Consider the following 23,332-nt stretch of genomic DNA (forward strand, 5'->3'; position numbering starts at 1 on the left):
CAGGCTCCTCTCTCCACGGATTTCCCAGACAAGAATACTGGAGTGGGTTGCCATGCCCTCCTACAAGGGATCTTCCTGACCCAGGGATCGAACACACATCTCCTGCATTGCAGGCTGATTCTTCACCTGCTGAGTCATCAGGGAACCCCAAGGAGGTGCTTCTAACGAAATAGTGGGGTTTGCTCTCCAGACCACCCATGTCTCAAAAGGCAAGAAAGACCAAAGAGACATGAAAATAACAGGGTGGGACCCACGTCACCCCAGGGCCCAGAAGGACAAGCTTAGTACGTGGACGAGCTCTCAGCTGACCAACAGGTCAGGAGCGGGCAGGGATGTGGGCCTTCAGCATTACTCAGGCTCAGTTAGGAAAACAGAGGGAAAGGTTTGCTGCGTGAGGAGTCCCGAGACCATTTCTGCAATCCAAATTCCTCTGCAGCAGCTCGGTGGGCGCCCTTGAATGTCATTGGAAATACAAAAGGACCTCCACGGGCCCCTGTGCTGTGGACGGCAGGTCCTGGGCTCCCTGACGGGGGTGTGAGGCCTTGGGTGGGGGAAGCAGGGCCAGGGGAGGCCCAGAGCATCCCCAGGCAGCCCGCAGGGCCGGGCCGGGCCACCTGGGGCCTGGTCTCCACCGAAAGCCACGGGCCTGCGGGACTCACCATCGCGAAGTAGTTGCTGTTCACCATCAGCGGCCCTCGTCCTCGGAGGTAGATGTATTCCTCCCACCAGTCGCTCACCTGTTAGGTGCAAGCAGGAGAGAGCACGGACAGGCTTAACCAGGCTGCCCGGGACAGGGTGGGCGCATTTACAGCATTTCTCTCTCTTTCGGGGCCAAGTCAGCCCCAGTGAGGCCGAATGCAAAACAGCGGGCACCGGAAGATGGCTTTATTCAAGTCAAGACTCAGCTACAGGGTACATCACCTTCATTTCATAGACAGTTTAAAAAATAAAAACACCAAATGGGAAAGAAATGATCAGTGTCTGGCTGCTCTAACATTTCTTAACAGTGAACACCACCAGTAACTGTCCACAGACTGCCTCTCCCCTTCTGCTCCCACAGCTTCCACTCTGTGTGGAGCCACCCCGGGGCCACGTGTCCTGTCTTCCCAGCATCCCTCAGGAGGCCAGCAGTCTCGTCCTAACCACACCCACAGCCTTCGGGACCCAAGGATCACCATCCTTCCACTTTGTGTGGAAGATTCTTACGGTGCCCACCTAAGAATCTAAGTACCTGTGAAAACTTTTACAGACTCAAAACACCCATGTCACCAGTGCAGGATCAAACCCCGACGTGACTCGCCCACCCACCCTGGACTCCGACTGCTCTCTCCGGTCATGACTCGCCCCATGCCTGTGCCCCTGGTGTGCCCCACCCACCAGTTCTGTCTGGGTCACACCTTCTCTTCCACCCTGTTGTTCAGTCACTAAGTCACGTCCGACTCTTTGTGACCCCATGGACTGCAACCCGCCAGGCTTCCCTGTCCTCCACTATCTCCTAGAGCTTGCTCAAACTCATGTCCATTGAGTCGGTGATGCCATCCAACCATCTCATCCTATCACCCACCCTCTTCTTCTCCTGCCTTCAATTTTGCCCAACATCAGTCTTTTCCAATGAATCGGCTCTTTGCATCAAGTGGCCAAAGTATTAGAGTGTCAGCTTCAGCATCAGTCCTTCCAATGAATATTCAGGGCTGACTTCCTTTAGGATTGACTGGCTTGATCTCCTTGCTGTCCAAGGGATGCTCAAGAGTCTTCTCTAGCACCACAATTCGAAAGCATCAACTCTTCAGAGCTCAGCCTTCTTTATGGTCCAAGTCTTCCACACTAGCTGTTCCTCAAAGCTCAACTCCTCTGCCTGTTTCATCCACCACTTGTCTCCTTCCACTCGCCATATGTAGGGAAGCTCAACTGGCTCAGGAACAAATTATATTCCTACACAAAATTCCACCAAGAAAAACAGCATGTTTGTATACTCACATAATTGGTAGCCCACCAGGATTTTAGCTTCAAATACCACTGCAATCTTGGTCCCAGATTGACAGCAAAATCTTGTGCCAGAGCCGTCATCCGTGTAAAGTCTCCCTCCTTCATAAGAGGCTTCACAGATTCCAAGTACTGGGGTTAAGGGAAAAAACATAAGCCCAGCTAAAATAGAAGGTTTCTTTCCTTATGCCTTAGAAAAAGGCTAGTCTTCACTCAAGTTAACTAACTTCAATACCAAAGGACATTTTACATCAGGGATAACTCAACAATTAAACTTTTGGGGGGACATCGCCAGTGGTCCAGCCGCTAAGGCTCCGAGCTCCCAGTGCCAGGGGCCTGGGTTCAATCCCTTGTCAGGGAACTAGGTCTCACATACTGCAACTAAGAGTTCGTATGCTACAACTATAAGACCCCGCATGCTGAAATTAAGACCTGAAGCAGCCAAATTAATTAATTATATTAAAAAAAAATAACTTCTTTGTCCTTTTACTGGCATGCACCCTCCTCAGATCTTGAATCAGCACAAAATCACCAAAGTGGACTCTAGACTGACAAGATCAAGATTTGGTCAACAATGAGCTTTTAATGTGTGGGGTTTTTTTCTCCATCATCTGGTCCTTCATAAGAGCTCTGTTCTCACCTAGGCTATGAAGGTGCCAATGAGATGGGTGGGGAGGCTCTGAGAGCCTAGGGTGGTACTAAAGGCTGGTGCTTAGGACCCCAGGACAGGAAAGAGGAGCCGTAAAAATGACAGGGACGGGGAAGGTCACACCACCAGGCTGAGGCCAGGCCACCAGTTCAGAATTTCCAGGGCCCCCACTTTGATTTGCTCTGGTCCTTGCAGGTAGGAGGAGGCAGGCAGCAGTTCATGGCACTCAACAGCATCGACAGTGTATTTTTTGGCTGCACCAGGGGGCATGAGGGATCTTAGCTCTCCGAGCAGGGATACAACCCAAACCCCTTGCCGTGGAAACTCGGGGTCCTAACCGCTGGACCAGCAGGGAAGTCTCATCAAGTCATAAGCCTTGATGGCAAAGATGCTGGTGCTCAGAGCAGGTGACCCAGAGGCAGCGTGAAGCCGACCTACCCTGTTGACGGTGTCCTGGACAGCTGGCACGGGCAGGCGCGGCAGAGACGTCTGGAAGCTGTACAACATGGGTTTTCGGCCTGAGAAGATCTTGACCATAAACTAACAAAAGAGAACAAAGGTATGTTCTGAAAGACGAGATTGTGTTAAAGGCCCAAAATCAGTTTTTCAGTGTATATGACTCGCCAACTGTTGACTGCTTCTCCACTGCAGCTCATCTCCTTCAATCCATTTTCTGCCCCAACCCCCGCAGGCCTCAGCAAACAGCAAACCCCAAATAAAACCCAGGGCGAATGAGGCCCTGTGTCTGAGACACATCCTGCCCTGTCCAGGAGGTGCCATTCCCTGGGCACCCTGACACGGGGTCCGATTGCACTTCTGCACAAGGGGATTAAGTTCCATGTGCCTACTTCTGCAAGGCCCTCGGTTTCCAGATTGGCACCAGGGGCTGGGTGAGGGGCTTGGACCCAGAAGCAAGCTCAGGAAAAGCAGTGGGACCCTCTGGTCATTGACAAGTCTGGTGAAGGGCACACACTTGCCCCTGCTTTAGTCTGGAATGATCTAAACATGGTCTAGTAATTGGTCACCTCATGCTGACCTGACTTCGGAGAACTTCTGGGGCTCATGGCAGCAGTGGGGTGGGGGGCAGTGCTGTGATTCTTGATGCTGAAGAGCAGGTGGGACTCAACTGGACACCAGCTATGAAGGCCACCCTGGGGCAGGTCATTTCTCTTGCTTAATAAAGTGTGGACACCACCTCAGCATCTCTCCTGGGAGTTAAGTTCTATTTCTCTGGAAATCAGAAATCTTACATGCAAGCAACAGCAGGAAGTCTGTTTGGGAAAGAGGAAAGGTGTGGTGTGGCGGGCTCCAGCATGTGGATGCCCCCCCTTTCAGAAGGAGCCCCAGGGGGCAGCATTCAACCACAGGTGGAGGTATCTCTGGGTGAGATCAGGACAAACATCCATCCATGCATTAGTCCAGTGACTGCTGGACCAAGGACCAAGGTGAGCTGGTGGAACTACTAAAAGCTAAGGGTGAGTCAGGGTGTCCTAGTTTCATCTAGGGAAACCACTTATCGCCCGAGTTAGTCAGAAAGGCTACAAAAGTAGATGGAAAGTACTTTTGTTTAATGGGTGACCGAGATGACAAACCCAGCAGACATCAACACCAGATATTCAGAACACACTCATTAAAGGAAAAGAGTCCCCAGCCCAAGCTCATGAATCACAGTGGGTCAGACTTCTCTGGCAATTACAGGGCGACACTCAAGTCAAGTCACCAAGGGGACTGTACAGCACAGGGAACTCTATGCAATACTCTGTAGTGACCTGTTTGGGAACAGAACTTAAAAAAAGAGTAGATATATGGATATGACAGGCTTTCCAGATGGCTTGGTGGGTAAAGAACACACCTGCAATGCAGGAGATGAAGGTTCAATCCCTGGGTCGGGAAGATCCCCTGGAGGGGGAAATGGCAACCCACTCTAGTAACTATTCTTGTCTGGAGAACACCATGGACAGAGGAACCTGGTGGGCTATGGTTCATAGAGGTTGCAAGGAGTCGGACAGGACTGAAATGACTGAGTGCGCGCGCGCACACACACACACGTATGCATAACTGATTCACTTTGCTATACGCCTGAAACTAACACAACAGTGTAAATCAACTGGACTTCAATACAAATTAATTTTAAAAAAGGCACCAAGGGGCAAAGGCCCAGTGAGGACCCTTTCTGCAGAAGAGAAAGTCTCCCACACCAGACACCAGGCTGAGTGGGTGAACAAGACTCAAAAGGACATATCCTGGGTGCTCTCAGGGGTCCGTGGAACCACAGAAGCAGCAAGGAGGGAAGGGGGCTGCCAGGGGCCAGAGGACGGGGGCGGGGATCGTAAATCTAGTTGGCTTACACCGCTGTGTTAGCGTCAGGTGTACAACACAGTGAATCCGTTATGCGTATACACGTGTGGGTACGTCCCTTAAAAGGGACAAGGTTTCAGTTACAAGACATAACTATGTTCTCTTTGGTTGGGCGTTTTTTGGCTTTTCTTTTTCTGTCTTCCTTTTCTGGCCATATCACTGGTCATGTGGGGTCTCAGTTCCTGACAAGGGATAGAAGCCCCTGCAGTGGAAGTGTAGTGTCAACCACTGGACTTTTCAGGAAGTCCTGAAAAAAGTATGTGTGGACACTGGGCCTGGAACAAACAACCCTGCGTTGGACCTTACAAATTTGCTAAGAGGGTGAATCTTAGGTTAAATGCTCTTACGTTCAAAGGCAAAAGGCATGGGTGGGGCCCAGGTTTCAGGGAGGGCAGGGTGCATATATTAGTAACTTTGGCAGAAATGAGGGTTTCACAAGTGTATATTTATCTCCAAACACATCAAGCTATGAAACAGCCACAGCTTTGAGCCACAGTTAAGAATCATCTATCAGGGAGCTCCCCGGCAGTCCAGCGGTTAAGACGTGGGCTTTTCACTGCCACGGACTCAGGTTCGACCCCTGGTTGGGAACTAAGGCCCTACAAGCCTCGAGGCACGGCAGAAAGAAGCAAGACCCTCCCCACCAGCTGCGTGCTGGGGCAGCATTACCATCCAGATCTTGGTGGTGCGGCTCAACCTGCCGTGCTGGGTGAACATCCAGCCGTGGTAGGACAGCAGCACCTTCAGGGAGTAACGCATGGTGACGATGAGGGCCACCCACAGCCCCGTGCCGAAGATGACGCCGCTCACCACCTTCTTGGTCTGGCTGGACATGCAGCCACTGCCGAAACAAGACCAGACAAGCCGCGGGTTCATCAGCGAAGGAAGCCACGGCCCCGGCGCCAAGAGACACCACGTGTTCCCAGGTGGGGCGGCCTCCTGGGGCCACAGCGGAGGCTGCAGACCCCAGGCCTGATCAGAGAGAGGGGCCACCCGCGTTCACCTGATTCTCCCAAGACTCAGCCGTCTTTCTTCTGGATGTGAGATGAACCAGCCCCATCTGCTTTGCTGGTACTTGAAACAAACCCAGACTAACAGGCATAATCAGGGAAAACAGACAGCTTCCTCCAGGTCCAGGCAGGACGAGAAGGTCACGGGTGAGGCACTGGCTGGCTCACAACAGGAGCTACGCCCCAGACTGATGACTGACCTGCGTTCTCCTGGAGCCGGCTGCAATTCTCTGCCTTCTGTTCCTGCTACTCAAGATGTTTTTCCCTTAAACATAGCTTTGCATTTCATCATGACTCATAAGGAATGCAGGTCACTTGATAAAACTATTACTTCAACTATTTATATCAAAAGAGCTTGGTTTTGATCTGCGTAGGGACATTTATCATGAATACATGTAGAAACTGATGCTGTTAAACGATCACTTAAAAACCTAGAAAGTATTTTCATTTGCTAGGGAAAGTGATATAGATAGGAAAGTGATCTGATAAAGATGGGACTTAAAAAACGAGAAGAAATGCAGCCACTCATACACCCTTGTGGGCTGGAGTTTCACTTCTTTTGAAAAACCACAAGATATTCACAAAATAAAAATAATTTAAATAGCAAATGTTGGTGAGGATGTGGAGAAAAAAGGGAACATTTATGCACTGTTGGTGGGAATTAAACTGATGCAGTCACTATGGAAAACAATATGAGATTCCTCAAAAAAATTAAGAATAGAACTACCATATGAGTCAACAATTTCACTTTTGAGTATTTATCTGAAGGAAACGAAATCACTCCATGTTCCACTACAGCATTATTTACAACAGACAAGACATGGAAACTTAAGTGTCCATGGACAAATGGATGGATAAAGAAGAGATGGTATTAATATCGATTGATACAATGGAATATTATTCAGCTAAAAAAGGAATAAATGCTGCCATTTGTGACAACACGGATGGGCCTTAAGGACATTATACCAAGTGAAATAAGTCAGACAAGGACAGACAAATACCAGCTGAATTCATTCACATGTGGAATTTGAAATATGATGCAAATGAACTTTTTTTAATGAAACAGAAACAGACAAAGAAAACTAATATATATATATACACACATTCCTGAGTCATTTTGCTGTACGCCAGAAACTACCACAACATTGAATATTAACTATACTTCAATTAAAAAAAGTTAAAAAAAGAAAGACATATACTGTATGGATGGTCTCACACGTGAAATCTGAAACAAATTTTTTTTTTAATTTGTAACTATATTGGGTGATGGATGTTAACAAAACTTGTGGTAATCATTTTGCAGAATATATATAACAAATCATTATGTTGTACACCTAAGAACTGATGTTTTCAAACTGTGGTGCTGGAGAAGACTCTTGAGAGTCCCTTGGACTGCAAGGAGATCAAAGCAGTCAGTCCTAAAGGAGATCAGTCCTGAATATTCATTGGAAGGACTGATGCTGAAGCCAAAGCTCCAATGCTTTGGCTACCTGATGCGAAGAGCCGACTCATTAGAAAAGACCTGATGCTGGGAAAGACTGAAGGCCAGAAGAGAAGGGGGCAGCAGAGAATGAGATGGTTGGATGGCATCAGTGACTCAGTAGACATGAGTTTGAGCAAACTCTGGGAAACAATGAAGGACAGGGAAGCCTGGACATGACTGAGCAACTGAACAGCAATGAACAAATGATGCATTTGGCATTAGGCACTTCAACTGAAAGCATTAGCAAAAAAAGCTTTCTGTTATATGTTATGCCCCTTCTAAGGCTGCAGGGGATGGCCTACCCAGAGGTCGGGGGGAGGCCGTGACTTCAGGGTGTTGGGGATCCTCTCCAGCAAGAATGTGCAGAACAGCCCTTGACCCTTGACCCTGGGAGCTGCTGGCCTGTAAACCTGGTCTTTCTAAATCTGGGCCAAGGATGGCCCAGTTTACTGCAATTGGTTTAGAGGGATGAAGAAACAAATCTTATAAAGACTCAGATTAGAAAGGGCTTTAAATAGCCGACACTTCTAAATATAATCCACTGTGAAGAGACCGCCCGCGGTCCAGAATAAATTAAAAAGTTTAACAGGGATGCAGAGATGAGCTGTCTATAGTGGGACAGGCCTGTGACTCTCTGGAAAGAGAGGGCAGAGACGTGGGCAAGGTGATGAGAGAGAGACGGAGTCCCCTGCTTAGGGACCCTGTCGGGACTCCTGGCACCCCAGGCAGACCAAGAAGTCTGGCAGGTGTGAAGCGCGGGTTCCCCGGGGTGGGTTTGTACCCAGGGCCTCGCAGATGCTGACAGAGGTGTGAGCTGGGGTTAGGAGGCAGCTGGGGGCTACGCGTGACTCAGCGCGTCGCACTGGCTGCTAAGCACCCCAGGGCCTGGTGAACAAGGAGCAGCTGTCGGCAGCAAGGGGCCCGGCCCAGACAAGAGAAGATTCAGACCTTTCCGTGAAAAGTGCTTAATCCTTTCTTGACTGTGATCAGAATTAAACTCGGTCCTGAGCCGTGAGCTTTCTTTTATGTTCCATTTTGCCACTTTATTTTCCTGTCCTTTTCTGAAGGCAATATTGAAATCCAAACAACCAACTTAGTAAAGGGCCCAGAAATTCATCTGTTTATCTTGGGCCAACCCCAACACTGCAGCTACGGCCCAGAGACCCGGTGGACACACTTGGGCTACAATCTGTCCCCCACCTTCTTCACAAAACTCCTGGCCCCAAAAGCAAAGCTCAGGAATTCCCTGGTGGTCCAGTGGTTAACACTCTGCCCTTCCACTGCAGGGGGTGCAGGTTCAATCCCAGGTCGGGAAACTAAGATCCCACCTGCTCGGAGGCACGGTCAAACAATGAAGAAAATTAAAAAAAAACAAAAAAACAAAAAGCAAAGCCCAGACATGGCACGAGGACTTGCGGATTATCGTTTCTCCAGTCACAGACCTAAAATGTTCACCGATATAAACAAGCAACATGTGAACAGGATCAAAGGTCTGGCGTGGGACAAGCCACAGCCAAGGTGGAGGCACTAGACTGTTTCAACCAGAAAAGAGAAACCGGTATCCCACAGGCATTCTCGTGCAGTCCAGTTGTTAGGACTCAGCACTTTCACTGTGAGGGCCTGGGCTCCGTCCCTGGTTGGGGAACTAAGATCCCACAAGCCTTATGGCACAGCCAAAAGAATAAAAATGTGCCTTTCAGAGCTGCAATCACAAACAGTGTAATGGAGAAGGGGTGGGGTAGGCTTAGCCCCATGCGGGTCCCATCACTGGGCCCCCCCAAACGCCAAGGCAGAGGTGCTGTTCCTGCCTTTGTCTGGCAGGAAGGTTCTCCGGGGAGGTTCAGGGCCTGCTGAGGGGGGCACAGGGGTCCGAGGTGCTGCACAGAGCTGGGTCTGGAGCCCAACTCCCCACTTCATCTCCATGACTCTAGCAGGAATCCACATCTTTTTTTCTCAGTATTTTCTCGTGAATTTGTTTGGCTGCACAGGTCTTAGTTGCGGCAATCGGGATCTTCGATCTTTGCTGTGGCCTGCGGGGTCTTTTGGAGAAGGCAATGGCACCCCACTCCAGTACTCTTGCCTGGAAAATCCCATGGATGGAGGAGCCTGGTAGGCTGCAGTCCATGGGGTCGCTGAGTCAGACACGACTGAGCGACTTCACTTTCCTTTTCACTTTCATGCATTGGAGAAGGAAATGGCAACCCACTTCAGTGTCCTTGCCTGGAGAATCCCAGGGACGGCGGAGCCTGGTAGGCTGCCGTCTATGGGGTCGCACAGAGTCGGACACGACTGACGTGGGATCTTTACTTGTGGCATTCGAACACTTAGTTGCGACATGCAGAATCTAGTTCCCTGACCAGGAATTGAACCTGGGCCCCCTGCATTGAGTCTTAGCCACTGGACCCTGAGGGAAATCCCAGGAGTCTACAAGCTTGAGCGTTTCCTCACTTTACATCAGACAGCCCAGTGAAAGAGGTCACTGCAGCGCAGGGGCCACCGGGCAGGAGATGATTGCGGGAGCCAGGGTCACCCCCAGGACCGGAGGGAAGAAAGGACATCAGAGGGGCTCCACAAAGACCCTCGCGGGCATGGCCAGCATTCTCGCACGAGACCCCAGGCGCCACACACCTTGAAGGAAAAGTATCAACCAAAGGCTTCTCCAGGCCAAATCTCACGATATTAAAAAAAAAAAAAAAAAGGCAAGCCTATTTTCAAGCTCTTAGAAAACTACAGTCACTAGGATAAAGTGTTGGGGGTCCCCCCCGAGATTCTAAGTCACTCAGACAAGGAGCCGAGCGGCTGAATTCTCCCCAGAACCCCCAACAGCAGTCAGCTCTCGGAGTCCTACAACTCCAGGATGGCCCCGTGTACAAGGAAGACACCATGTCCGGAAGCAGTGCCTTGGACAAAATTCATTCTGAGGCCCCCTGGCCAGGCTAAGTGGGCTGGCAGGCACCGCAGGATAGAGGCTGCTCTTCACACCTCTGGGCTTCAGAGAAGGAGTGACAAGGGACCCCAAACTCCCCAGGGGACCTCCCCAGGACATGGGGAGAAAGCTGTCGTGAGAATCATAGCAAAAGCCTCAAAGAGAATACCCAGAACAGACCGTCCTGACATTTGAAAAGACAGAAAAAGAGCAGCCACAAAAAAGGCAGGCATTCCCTAGACCCTCTGAGATTTGAGAGGCTTACTCACGTCGTGTCCAGGGTCCGATTGATCTTAGCGATTATTCCCAAAGAGGGGTCGATCTTGGCGTACATGGTCGACATCACGCCCACAACCACGATGAGCCAACTGGAGGGACTCGCTGGGTACACGCCGGTGATGATGCCATTCTAGAAACAGACGGGAGTGCCGTCAGAAGCGCCCCAAGAATATTGGAGTGGGTGGCTATTCCCTTTGCCAGGGGATCATCCCGACCCAGGGATCAAACCTGGGTCTCCTGCATTGGCAGGCAGAGTCTTTACCACTGAGCTACCAGGGAAGCACATGAGTCAAAAACTTCTCTAAAACCGTCTCCCTGGAGAGTGACCCCAGGACATTAGAATCACCCTAAGTTAGGAGCCTTAAGTAAACATACGGATTCCTTAGCTCCCCTGAGACTGACTCAGGGACACTGGCCACCTTGCCCACCATGATGTCCTCTCCCCAACCTGCTGCGTCCAGGATGCCCCGAGACCCTCACTCTCAGATGCACCCCTCTTGCTGAATCAGACACTGCTTAACCGGAGGTATTAATATCTATAGGAGACCTCACTCCATGGCCAGAATCTCCCATAAGATGCTTCAGCCAAAGCCCCACAGCAGCCCCTTAAAAAAAAATGTAGCAGGGAAGAAGGGTTAGGAAGAAATAAGACCTCCAAATCAGCAAAATGTTGATAGTTGTGAAAATGAGTGATGTGACTTTATTATAGCTGTGTGCCTTTATTATTTTCTTTACTTTTGTGTATGTTTCAAGACTTACAATTTAAAAAAATTTCATACTGAAATCATGTTAATAAGAGATTGATTTGACCAAGACAAAGGATTAAAAAAAATTTCAAAGCTTTACTGAATTCTCTTAGGAGAGACTACCATGTTATTCTCATTATCGAGAGGTATGGAAGATTTTAAACAAAGCTGGCTGCGGGTGAGGGGCGGGGGCAGGGAGGGGGAGCCTTCTGGTATTCTCCGAAGTTCTCTGAAATGTTCTTGTAAATAAACAGACACATTAAATGATAATGGGGGAAAGAAGGTTCTAGATAAACGGCCTCCACTCACCACACTCCCTACCCTGCAGCAGCTCTGCTAGCCTTGGCCCCACCCCCACCCCTGCCCCTAGGTGCCCTAGGAAACCACATGGTTAGGGAGGTTCAAGGAGGCTCCCAACAAGGTCAGGAGCGCAGAGGGCACTTCTCTCTGCAGGTGGCGCCCTCCTCCACTTTGAGTGGGTCACAGCAGCTGGGGCCTCAGGCAAAAGACGTACCTGACGCAAAGAACTGACTCATTTGAAAAGACCCTGATGCTGGGAAAGACTGAAGGCAAGAGGAGAAGGGGACGACAGATGATGAGATGGTTGGATGGCATCACCGACTCAACGGACATGAGTTTGAGCAAGCTCCCAGAGTTGGCGATGGACAGGGAGGCCTGGCGTGCTGCAGTCCATGGGGTTGCAAAGAGTCGGACACAACCAGGCGACTGAACTGAACTGAACTGAACCTGGGCCCCAGGACCCTCCAGTAGAGCCAAGGGACACCTGTCCAGCCAGGCCAGGTCTCCCTGGTCATTGCTCGCACCCACTCCAGCTCCCCGGCCTTTCTCAACAGCCCTCCTCTGAGCTGCCCTCTGAAAGGAAAACTGGACAACAAACCCAGTTTTGTTGGGGAATGGGGAGCGGACACTTTTGATACGCTTTCAACTTGCTTGAATTTTTTTAAACATGCATTTGTCCTTCTGTGACTTTCATTTTTTAGGAGAAGGAGGGATCTATTATTACTGGCAGTGAGAAAAGAGAACTCTGGGGACTTTTCCCAGCGCTATCTCCCCGAACAGCAAAATTGAGGAAGTTTCAAGCAAAGAGCACATGCATGTTCACGACTGCTGTGATTTTTAAAATAAAATGAATTAAAAACAAGACACATCGGACTTCCCCAGCCATCCAATGGTTAAGACTTAGCCTTCCAATGCAGTAGGTGCGGGGTTTCATTCCTGGTCAGGGAATTAAGATCCCCCAGATGCCGCCAGCCAAAAACCCAAAGACATAAAATAGAAGCAACGTTGTAACAAATTATTTCAATAAAGACTTTTAAAAAATGTCACTCTGCTGGCCTATTTGCGAAAACAATCTTAAAAGGAGTGGATATTTGTATGTGTGTAACTGATTCACTTTGCTACACATCTGAAATGAACACCACACTATAAATCAACTATACTCCAGTAAAATTTAAAAAAACAAGACACGTGGTTAAACACAGTGAATAAATGTCCACTCTTGCCGGTAAACACAACTGAGAACTTTGCATTTGCTCAGCCGCTCAGTTGTGTCATGTCCAACTCTTTGCGACCCCATGGACGGGAGCCTGCCAGGCTCCTCTATCTATGGGATTTTCCAGACAGGAATACTGGAGTGGGTAGCCAATTCCCTTCTCCAGGGGATCTTCCAGACACAGGAAACGAACCCGCGTCTCCCGCACGGGCAGGCAGACTCTCTCCCACTGAGCCACCTCGGAAGCCCGCGTCTGCATTTACATGCATCTCTTTCCGTGGTGGACTATTTCATCAGTGAGATATTTGTTAAATAAACTCTCTGTGGTTTCACACGGATGAAGAACAATCCTTTTCCGTGAAGCGTAGAAAGGCCCAGACTCAGAGCTAGAGACATTTATTCTCCTTCTACCCCAAAGGTTGCTTACCCTCTGTGAACGCCAATTTCCTCGTCTGCCCAAAGGGTCCCAATTCACCCCGCCTGCCTTACAGAATTTCTCCAGGATTTCAGTGAGCCAATACATATAAAATTGTCTCACAGGCCTTAAGGACCAGGAAACATACATAAGGTGCCAATTATCACGGGCACACTGAACCTTCAGTAGAGCCTGGAGTTTTCAAATAGGAAAGCGAATACGGTACAGATTGAAGCAAGTATCTGGAAACCTTGAATCTGATGAACTTCTTCTTCCAGGAATGAAGACCAGACAGATAGATCTGCCTGAGGGCCTCATGGCTCATCCGGAGGTCGATCCCATCTGGAGTGACTGTGAACTGGAAGGCCACGGCTTGGTGGGCCTCCGCCATGGTCAGCGAGCTCCTGGAATGACAAGGGCGAACAGAGCATGGTGAGTGTTGACCAGATGTCAGAAAACCCCTTGCTGTTGCTCTTTAGTCTCTAAGTCATGTCTGACTCTTTGCGACCCCAAGGACTGTGGCCTGCCTGCCTCCTCTGTCCACAGGATTTCCCAGGCAAGAATACTGGAGTGGGTTGCCATTTCCTTCTATAGGACATCTTCCCGACTGAGGGATCGAACTGGTACCTCTTGCATTGGCAGGTGGGTTCTTTAACGATGAGCCACTGGGGAAGCCCCTATATAGATGTGTGATCCATTCTGAATTTGACCATTTCCTCCCATTTGATAAATTGAATGTTACTCATGAACACACCTGGTTGTGATTGCCCATCATCTCTCCCTGCCTGCTCCAGTGGGATACAGACAACCCATCGCTGCCTCTGCCTGGAGGCGCTGGGTGGTCAGCAGAGTCCAGGAGCTGGAAATCCTCACCCCCAGGCCCCTGGCCATCCCACCAACCCTGCCTCCAGGCAACAGGCAGCCGGAGCCTCACCCAACTGGAATCCCGAATCCCAGGGCGGTTTAGCAACTTGCTGTGCCAGGGCAAATCCCATCCCTACCCACTAGGCAGCCTGGAGGCTGGCACATAAAGTCCTCAAACACATCCATAACAGCCCTGATCCTTATCTCAGGTGGGAACTGGGCTCAAAACCACACACCTTGGCCACTCCACAAATCACTTCAGGTTCCAGAAGACTCCAGGAAAACCCAATGCACAGAACCCTGGGGCAGGGGGGCGGGCCTCCCTCCCGGTGACTTGGGAAATCAGACAGCTGCCACACTCATCCCCTGAAGGTTTGGCCCTCACGGCTGGTTTCCAGCCTCTGCTAGGCGAGCACATTTCATTTTCTTGCTGTAAATATTTGTCTCCTTTCACCTTCTTCCTTGGCCAACTCCTGACTCACCTCTTCCCTCTTAGCTTCCCCGACATCAGCCCTCCGCCGGTCTGCTCAAGGTGCCTGATGGCACCACCTCCTCCTAAACCCTGTGCCAACAAGCACACCTGCACACAAAGGAGCTAAAAGTTCATCAGTTCCGTGCAGTCGCTCAGCTGTGTCCAATTCTTTGTGACCCCATCAACTGCAGCACACCAGGCTTCCTTGTCCATCACCAACTCCCAGAGCTTCCTCAAACTCATGTTCATTAAGTCAGTGATGCCAACGTTCGTAGTAAACCAGAATAAAACCCCAAAACTGTGAGTGTGTGTATCCCTGCTGCTGCTGCTGCTGCTGCTGCTAAGTCACTTCAGTCGGGTCCGACTCTGTGCGACCCCATAGATGGCAGCCCACCAGGCTCCCCCGTCCCTGGGATTCTCCAGGCAAGAACACTGGAGTGGGTTGCCATTTCCTTCTCCAATGCATGAAAGTGGAAAGTAAAAGTGAAGTCGCTCAGTTGTATCTGACTCATAGCGAACCCATGGACTGCAGCCCACCAGGCTCCTCCGTCCATGGGATTTTCCAGGCAGGAGTACTGGAGCGGGGTGCCATTGCCTTCTCCGTGTATATCCCTAGCGCATGCTATTTTCCCTTTTCTCACCATGCAAGCCTCTTGGGCGCAGACATCAAACCCATCAAAATCAAGGGTAATGCGATTTCAAACAACAACTGTTGTTGTTCAGTTGCTAACTTGTGTCCGACTCTGTGACCCCATGGACTGCAGCACCCCAGGCTTCCCTCTCCTTCAGTATCTCCCTGGAGTTTGCTCAAATTCATGTCCATTGAGTCAGTGATGCTATCTACCATCTCATCCTCTGCCCCTCCCTTCTCATTCTGCCTTCAATCTTTCCCAGCATCAGGGTCTTTTCCAATTGAGTTGGCTCTTTGCATCAGGTGGCCAAAGTATTGGAGTTTCAACTTCAGCAACAGTCCTTCCATGAATATTCAGGACTGATTTCCTTTAGGATGGACTGGTTTGATCTCCTTGTAGTCCAAAGGACTCTCAAGAGTCTTCTCCAACACCACAGTTCAAAACCACCAACTCTTTGGTGCTCAGCCTTCTTTGTGGTCCAACCCTCACATTGGTACATGACTGGAAAAACCACAGCTTTGACTATACAGACCTTTGTTGGCAAAGTGATGTCTCTGCTTTTTAATACACTGTCTACATTTGTCATAGTTTTTCTTCCAAGGAGCAAGCATCTTTTAATTTCACGGCTGCAGTCACTGTCCGCAGTGATTTTAGAGCCCAAGAAAATGAAATCTGTCACTGTTTCCATTTTCTTCCCATCTATTTGCCATGAAGTGATGGGACTGAATGCCATGATCTTAGTTTTTTGAATGTTGAGTTTTAAGCCAGCTTTTTCACTCTTCTCTTTCACTTTTATCAAGAGGCTCTTTAGTTTCTTTTCACTTTCTGCTATTAGGGTTGTGTCATCTGCATATCTGAGGTTATTGATATTACTCTCGAAATCTTGATTGTAGCTTGTGCTTCATCCAGCCTGGCATTTAGAATGAGTTATTCTGCACAGAAGTTAAATAAGCAGGGTGACAATATACAGCCTTGTCATACTCCTTTCCCAGTTCTGAACAAGTTTTTTGTTCTGTGTCTCATTCTAACCGTTGTTTCTTAGCCTACATACAAGTTTCTTAGGAGGCAGGTAAGGTGGTCTGGGATTTCCATCTCTTTAAGAATTTTCCACAGTTTGTTGTGATCCACATAGTCAAAGGCTTTAGCGTAGTCCATAAAGCAGAAGTAGATGTTTTTCTGGAATTCCCTTGCTTTTTCTTCAGGAAATCAGAACAAGTGATCCCGGCTCTCACTCACTTGTCCGTTCAACAAGGGTTACCCCACAGCTCAGACAGGGGGGCAGGAAGAAGCGGGAGTGACAGAGAGGACCTCCCAAGTGACACGGAAGCCCAGGGGAAGGATTAGACAGAGGGAGAGATTTTCAGGATTGGAGGCAGACCTGTGAAAGGGCCGGAGGTGCAGGCTGGCTGGGGTCAGGGCAGGGCTGAATTCAGAGAGGAAGGCCCAGAAGCAGCCGGGTTTCACAATTAGGGTGATGGAAAAGTATCAAGGGCCATGATTCGGGGGTGTCAGTTCCTGTGTCTGTTCCAAAGAAGACACGGGTATGTATGCCAAGTTACTCAGCCGTGTCTGACTCTTTGCAATCCCATGGACTGTAGCCCGCCAGGTTCCTCTGTCCAAGAGATTCTCCAGGCAAGAATACCGGAGTGGGTTGCTGGGCCCTCCTCCAGGGAATCTTCCCCACCCAAGGATCAAACCCGGGGTCTGTGCACGTCTACCTGCCTTGGCAAGCAGGGGTCTTCACCACTAGCGCCACCTGGGAAGCCTGAAGAAGACCACTCTGGCTGCTATATGGAGAGCAGGTGGACTGGGCGGGGCAGTGAAACCAGTAAGAAGCTGGGGCAGGTTTCCCAGAAGGGCATGGCCCACAGTGGGAATGGCAGGAGGGCCCCCTGCAGACAGGGCTCAGAGGCACCCTGGGGCTGGAGCCTGGACTGTGTGGGCTCCACCAGCCTCCCCAGCACAGAAGAGCCACAGAGCAGGGTGGGCGAGGTGGGGACTGGGAGTGGAACATTCGCCCGGGGGCAGTGGACGGGGGGCACCCAGGCGGGGACATCAGGGCCAAGGAGAGGCTGGGATGGGCAGCCGAGAGCTCTGCTTGGACAAGCTTGAAAGAAAAGAGCGAGGCAGTAAAACTGCATCCACGCATGCAACCTTAGCCTGGTGCCACCTGCCTAGCATTCAAGGATATTTACACGTGGGAATTTCCCAGCAGTCCAGTGGTTAGGACTCTGGGCTTTCACTGCCGAGCGTTCAGTCCCTGGTTGGGGAACTAAGATCCCACAAGCCACATGGCACAGCTGGAAAAAACAAAACGTGACCCTTTGCGTACTGTTTACCTGGCATGGAACAAACGTCCACAGCCCGGCCAGTTTTGAAGACGTAAATCTCATTTTTGAAAGCACCAAGATCTCTAAGCAAAAGCTTGCCACAAGCCAGTTTAAACAGTTCAAGAGGGCACTCCAACCAACAGCTCGAATCTGTTTCTCAAAAAGTTACCCAAGGGGGCTTGAAGATTCTTCCAGAGCCTGAAGGTTAACTCAGCCCCTCCCCCCATCAAAGCCTTAGGGTGAACACAAGTCTTAAAAGAGATAAGAATTCTACATGGCATGCATCACAGCAACAATTGTGGCGGGCTACCCTTTCAGTGACTTATCGGATCTTTCAAGGGCTTTACTCAGAACAGGAAGGGATTACTAAAGGCAGTAGATTAAATATAGTGTCGAAAAAAAAAATAAAAAAATAAATAAATATAGTGTTGAGTGTTTGTAGCCAATTCTCCCCAAAGGTGCATGCCCAGTGTGTGCTCGTGGATCTAACCCCCTCTAGACAGGGGCAGACTGAGTGTATTTGCAGCCTCCTTTTCTGAAGTCGGTGGCCTTAGCAGAAGTCTCTGAAAACAGATAACTAATAAGGACCTAATGGGGGCTTCCCTCGTGGTCCAGTAGCTGACTCCGCACTCCCGAAGCCGGCGGCCCAGGTTCAAAGAACTGCAACTAAGAGTTTGCACGACTACAATTAAGACCCAGCGCAGCCAGATAAATAGATGAATAAAAATACTTTTTAGGAGACTCTACTCAATACTCTGTTATAATGGCCTATATGGAAAAGAATCTAAAAAAGTGGATATATATATGTGGTAACTGACTGCTGTACACCTGAGACATTATGAATCAGCTATACTCCAATAAAAATTATTCAAAAACAAAACAAAACGCCCTGAATTTAACTAGAGATTTGCTTGGTTCAGACTAAAAACTAACTGTGTGTCTTAGGTGCCAAGTCGGAATTACTGAATCAGATGACAAGGACTTGAGACATTCCCTCTGCCAATCTAATGAGTGAAAAATCCATCCTGCATCCTGGCATTCACAGCCTCAAAGTTGGAGACATCTAGAGTTGTAATAGTGCCCCCTGCGACCGTGAGGGCAACGCAAAGCAGAGATGCAGCAGAGGAGCACTTCACACCCACCAGGATGGCAGTCATCAAGATGCGGGGAAATCAGAGTCCTCGTTTGTGGCTGGGGGGAACGTCAGTCTGGCAGCTCCTCGAATAGCCAAACGTAGTCACCGTGTGACCCAGCAATTCTGCTCTCAGGCACATGCCCAAGAAAACTGAAAACGTATATCCACACCCAAACCTGTACACAGATGTTCACAGTAGCGTTATTCATAATAACCGAAAAGTGGAAGCAACTCGGGCGTCCTTCCACTGACGATGGATAAACAAAACGCGCTCTATCCACACAACAGGATGCTATTCACAGGCGGTACAAAGGGATGAAGCGCTGACACACGACATCCTGCACGGATGAACCTTGAACACTTGATGCCGAGTGAGAGCGGCCAGACACAGATGACCACATGCTGCTGCTGTTCAGTCGCTCAGTTGTGTCTGACTCTTTGCAACCCCATGGACTGTGGCATGCCAGACCACATGTTTAATGATTCTTGGTATGTTAAATGTCCAGAACGGGCAAATCTACAGAGACAGAAAGCAGTGGCTGCCTAAGGCCAGGGGAAAGTGGAGGGTAAAGGAGGGGAGGGCGTCTTTTGGGGGTGATGAAATGTTCCCAAATTGAATGGGGTCACAGCTGAATATACTAAAAATCACTGACGTGTACATGTTAGATGGTTGGATGGGATGGGATGGGAATTATCTCCCATAAAGACTTGGGAATTCGTCCAGTGGTTAGGAGGGGCTTCCCTAGTGGCTCAGTGGTGAAGAATCTGTCTGCCAATGCAGGAGATGTGGGTTCGATCCCTGGGTCAGGAGGATACCCTGGAGAAAGAAATGGCAACTCACTCCAATATTCTTGCCTGGAGAATACCATGGACAGAGAGGAGTCTGGCAGGGCTACAGTTCACAGGGTCGCCAAGAGTCGGACACGACTTAGCGACCAAATAAGATCATCACACGAGAGTGGTGGGGACCTTGCCAACAGATCGCAGAGCTGCTCCTCAGGATGTTTACCTGGAGTCGCTCAGGTGAGCAGCCCCACCGTGAAGGTAAACGGGCCCGGAGCTGAACCAGGACAGGGCCACCTAGGAGTGCCCTCCCCACACTGGTGACTCCACTTGCCTTGGGAGCAAACTGCCTCCAGGTAGGCTGGGCGGGGGTGGGGAGGCGAGACCTGCTCCAGGGCAAGGGGGCAGGCCAAGATAAACTCCTGGACACTCAGGAATTATGAGGAGCCCCAGTGAACAGGAAAAGAAGGGGACAACAGAGGATGAGATGGTTGGACGGCATCCCTGACTCTATGGACATGAGTTTGAGCAAGCTCCGGGAGTTCGTGATAGACAGGGAAGCGTGGCGTGCTGCAGCCCATGGGGTCGCAAAGTCAGAGGAGACTGAGCGACTGAACTGAACTGAACCAGCAACTTTACTATATTAATACAGCAGGATGTTTTCTATCTTGAATCAGGAGAGACTGCCAACACACTAGAGCAAGGAATCACCCCTACACACCCTCTTCCTGGAAGGAACAGATACTAATACTTTGCCATGCTGATCAGAGACTGCTTGGCCCCAGCCCTCCCTTCCTGGTCTGTCTCCCTGGAGCCCCGAGGCACCCCTGACCTGGCCAGAATGGCCCTGCTGTCTCTGTGACCACAGCTGGGAACCCCAACATGCTGCGAGAGGAAGGGCCCTGGGACCAGCTGGCAGGCCGGGCCTGTGTCTAGATCAGGGCCACTTAGCTGCACAGCTTCTTCTCTGGATCCCTTCAACCTTCCAGGATGAAATCAAAAGGCACTCCAGGGCCCCAGGGCCAGGCGAGCAGGCACACATGGCGTGTGCAGCCTACGCCATGTGCCAGCCCAACCTCCAGCTTCCTCTCCCTCCTGGGCAAGGTCACCGGGCATGCAGACTGTCTTACCGGTTCATTCCCTAGGGGTCCTCTTCTAGCCCCCTTGCACCAGGAGTCATTCACCCACAGGGCCCTGTCCGGGACCTGGACTTGTATCAGTGTGGACGATTCTCTTGAAGCCCCGCTGATGCCAGAACAAGTCAACTGAAAACCCATCTTGCATCCTTCCACACCCTCCCTGGCATCACTCCTTCAAACACCTCCACCGCCTGTCATGCCTGGGCACGAATGGGTTGGGGTGGTCCTCACTCCATCCCCCACCCGCTGATGTGGGGATAGTGGTATGATGCCCCTCCCCACCAGGATCACTCCCACCCCCACCCCTGGGTGGAGAGAGGTGGCTTCCCTGGGGACAAGGTATACTCGGCATGACCGCTGGGACCCACCCGCAGAACGTGCAACTGTGCCCCGCGGTCTCGGGAGGTTGGAGGAAAGGAGAAGACATATGAACGGGCTCCCTTTCTGTCATTCCCTTGTTCCTGCAAACCATCCCTGGGCAGACTGGAGGCCCTCTGACAAGAACCCTGAGCTGGAGGGGACAGCGGGAGCACCTCTGAGGAGCACAGGCTGGCTGCTCCTCCCAAGGTCTGGCTGGGTGATGGGAGAAGCCCCTTGGGGACTATTCTTGATTCGAGGTCACCTCTTGCCAAACCGGAAGTGGCTGCTGATGGCAGCAAGCCCTCAGCTGCAGGAAGCCATCCAGTGATTGATCTGACACACTGAAAACAAAGCCCTCTCTGTGTGTGCGTCTGCAGTGGGCTATCCATGAATGTGTGCTAAGTCACTTCAGTTGTGTCTGACGCTTTTGCTACCCTATGGGCTGTAGCCTGCCAGGCTCCTCTGTCCATGTGATTCTCCAGGCAAGAATACTGGAGTGGGTTGCCATGCCCTCCTCCGGGGGATCTTCGTGACCCAGAGATAGAACCCAGGTCTCCTGCATTGCACACGGATTCTTTACCACTAGTGCCTCCTGGGAAGCCCCTGCAGTGGGGCTACATACCTGCTTATTCTCCCTGGCAGGACAGAAATCGCTTCCAGGTGCATCATGCGGAGGGTGTCCACCTGGAGCCCCACCTGACGGTGATCGTCCCCACTTAGGACACACCTGGGTGCTGCTGCCAGCCCCGCCCATCTTGGCTGAACGTGGGAACCCTGGGACGGTGCCACCTTAGAAACCAGGAGGGCCACTAGAGGAGAGAGACTGGCACGAAGGTCTGTTCCAGGGCACTTAAGCACCTTATGCTAATCTGCTCCAGGAGAACACCAAGATCCAGAATAAGATGCCCCAGTTGAGCATAATGACCTATTTCAGTTCAGTTCAGTCGCTCAGTCGTGTCCGACTCTTTGCGACCTCATGAATCGCAGCACGCCAGGCCTCCCTGTCCATCACCAACTCCCAGAGTTCACCCAGACTCATGTCCATCGAGTCAGTGATGCCATCCAGCCATCTCATCCTCTGTCGTCCCTTTCTCCTCCTGCCCCCAACCCCTCCCAGCATCAGTCTTTTCCAATGTCAACTCTTTGCATGAGGTGGCCAAAGTACTGGAGTTTCAGCTTCAGCATCATTCCTTCCAAAGAAATCCCAGGGCTGATCTCCTTCAGAATGGACTGGTTGGATCTCCTTGCAGTCCAAGGGACTCTCAAGAGTCTTCTCCAACACCACAGTGCAAAAGCATCAATTCTTCCGCACTCAGCCTTCTTCACAGTCCAATTCTCACATCCATACACGATCTATTTACTGCCATTTAAAAAAATTCACACCTCTGGTCTTAAATTCCCTCCCAAGCTCAGACCCCCGTCACCCTCCTCTTTGGCCAGGCCCACCCACAGGTCCTGCTCTGTAGCCAGGGAACTCTGATTCACAACTGGGGTACCTTCTGCCCGTTTTTTTTTTTTTTTTCTCTTTCCCTGCTTCACACCTGGCTCACAGCTCCCTCTCCCAGGTGCCTGCCTTGGAATCCACATTCTAGAAGCACAGGAAATTCTATCAGTTACATCCAGCAATTTCAGCTGTACTTGCTGCGAAAATGACTTTCACTTGTCAATTATTCATTTAATCTCTCATCATAAGCTGTAAAGCTCCCCAGGACACAAATCCTTGTTGAATTCTCTGAACAAACCACAAGTCCACAGACAGCTCTCCAATCTGGGGGAAAATGCTGCATGTCTCATTCAATTTTGGTAAAATTACCTTCATTTTAACAGTGTTGCCCAAAGCCAGCCCCAAGATTCTTAGCCAATGCATTGGTCTATACTTTGTTTTTCAAATGTGTGCACTTTGCCTCTTTCTCCGCAGCCAATCCTTCAAACAAAAGCCGTTCACCTCGGAAGCCAGTGGCCTGCAAATCCTCACACTGGTCTTGTAATCAAGAAGTCATTCATAAGACTTTCTGTTTCCCTCAAGGGTATCTGGCTTTCTTCAGAACGGTTCCCTGTTCTGCCCGCCGCCCCCGCCCCCACCACTGAGGTTCTGCAACAGGCAACAGGAAAGGAGGTGAAAGGTCATCCAATGCAAAGTGCAGGTCAAGACTTCAAAAAGGCCTGGGGGAAAACTGAGGTGTGAAATCACCTCTATAATTCAAAGCAAAACAATAAAAACTTGCCAAGAGACAGCAGACTTCCAAGAAAACTTT

General features: G+C 50.3%; 1 protein-coding gene across 6 annotated transcripts in view; it reads right to left on the reverse strand.

Moving 5' to 3' along the window:
• The window catches only part of CPT1A (carnitine palmitoyltransferase 1A), a 60,572-nt gene that overhangs the window by 28,214 nt on the left and 9,026 nt on the right, over positions 1 to 23,332 (reverse strand). For 4 of the 6 annotated variants that reach the window (NM_001304989.2, XM_005227376.5, XM_059882802.1 and 1 more), the window contains exons 2-7: positions 13,613 to 13,766; positions 10,679 to 10,818; positions 5,660 to 5,831; positions 3,071 to 3,172; positions 1,978 to 2,115; positions 660 to 737 (exon numbers count right to left, since the gene is read on the reverse strand). In NM_001304989.2, the coding sequence (NP_001291918.1) occupies positions 660 to 737; positions 1,978 to 2,115; positions 3,071 to 3,172; positions 5,660 to 5,831; positions 10,679 to 10,818; positions 13,613 to 13,753 (771 nt within the window). In that variant the 5' untranslated portion in view covers positions 13,754 to 13,766. Of the gene's footprint in view, positions 1 to 659; positions 738 to 1,977; positions 2,116 to 3,070; positions 3,173 to 3,668; positions 3,828 to 5,659; positions 5,832 to 10,678; positions 10,819 to 13,612; positions 13,767 to 23,332 lie in introns of those variants that run through there. The other 2 variants (XM_059882804.1, XM_059882803.1) reach the window with 2 other exon arrangements.

This window comes from Bos taurus, chromosome 29, assembly GCF_002263795.3.
Source record: "Bos taurus isolate L1 Dominette 01449 registration number 42190680 breed Hereford chromosome 29, ARS-UCD2.0, whole genome shotgun sequence".
In the NCBI taxonomy this organism is placed as follows: Eukaryota; Metazoa; Chordata; class Mammalia; order Artiodactyla; family Bovidae; genus Bos; species Bos taurus.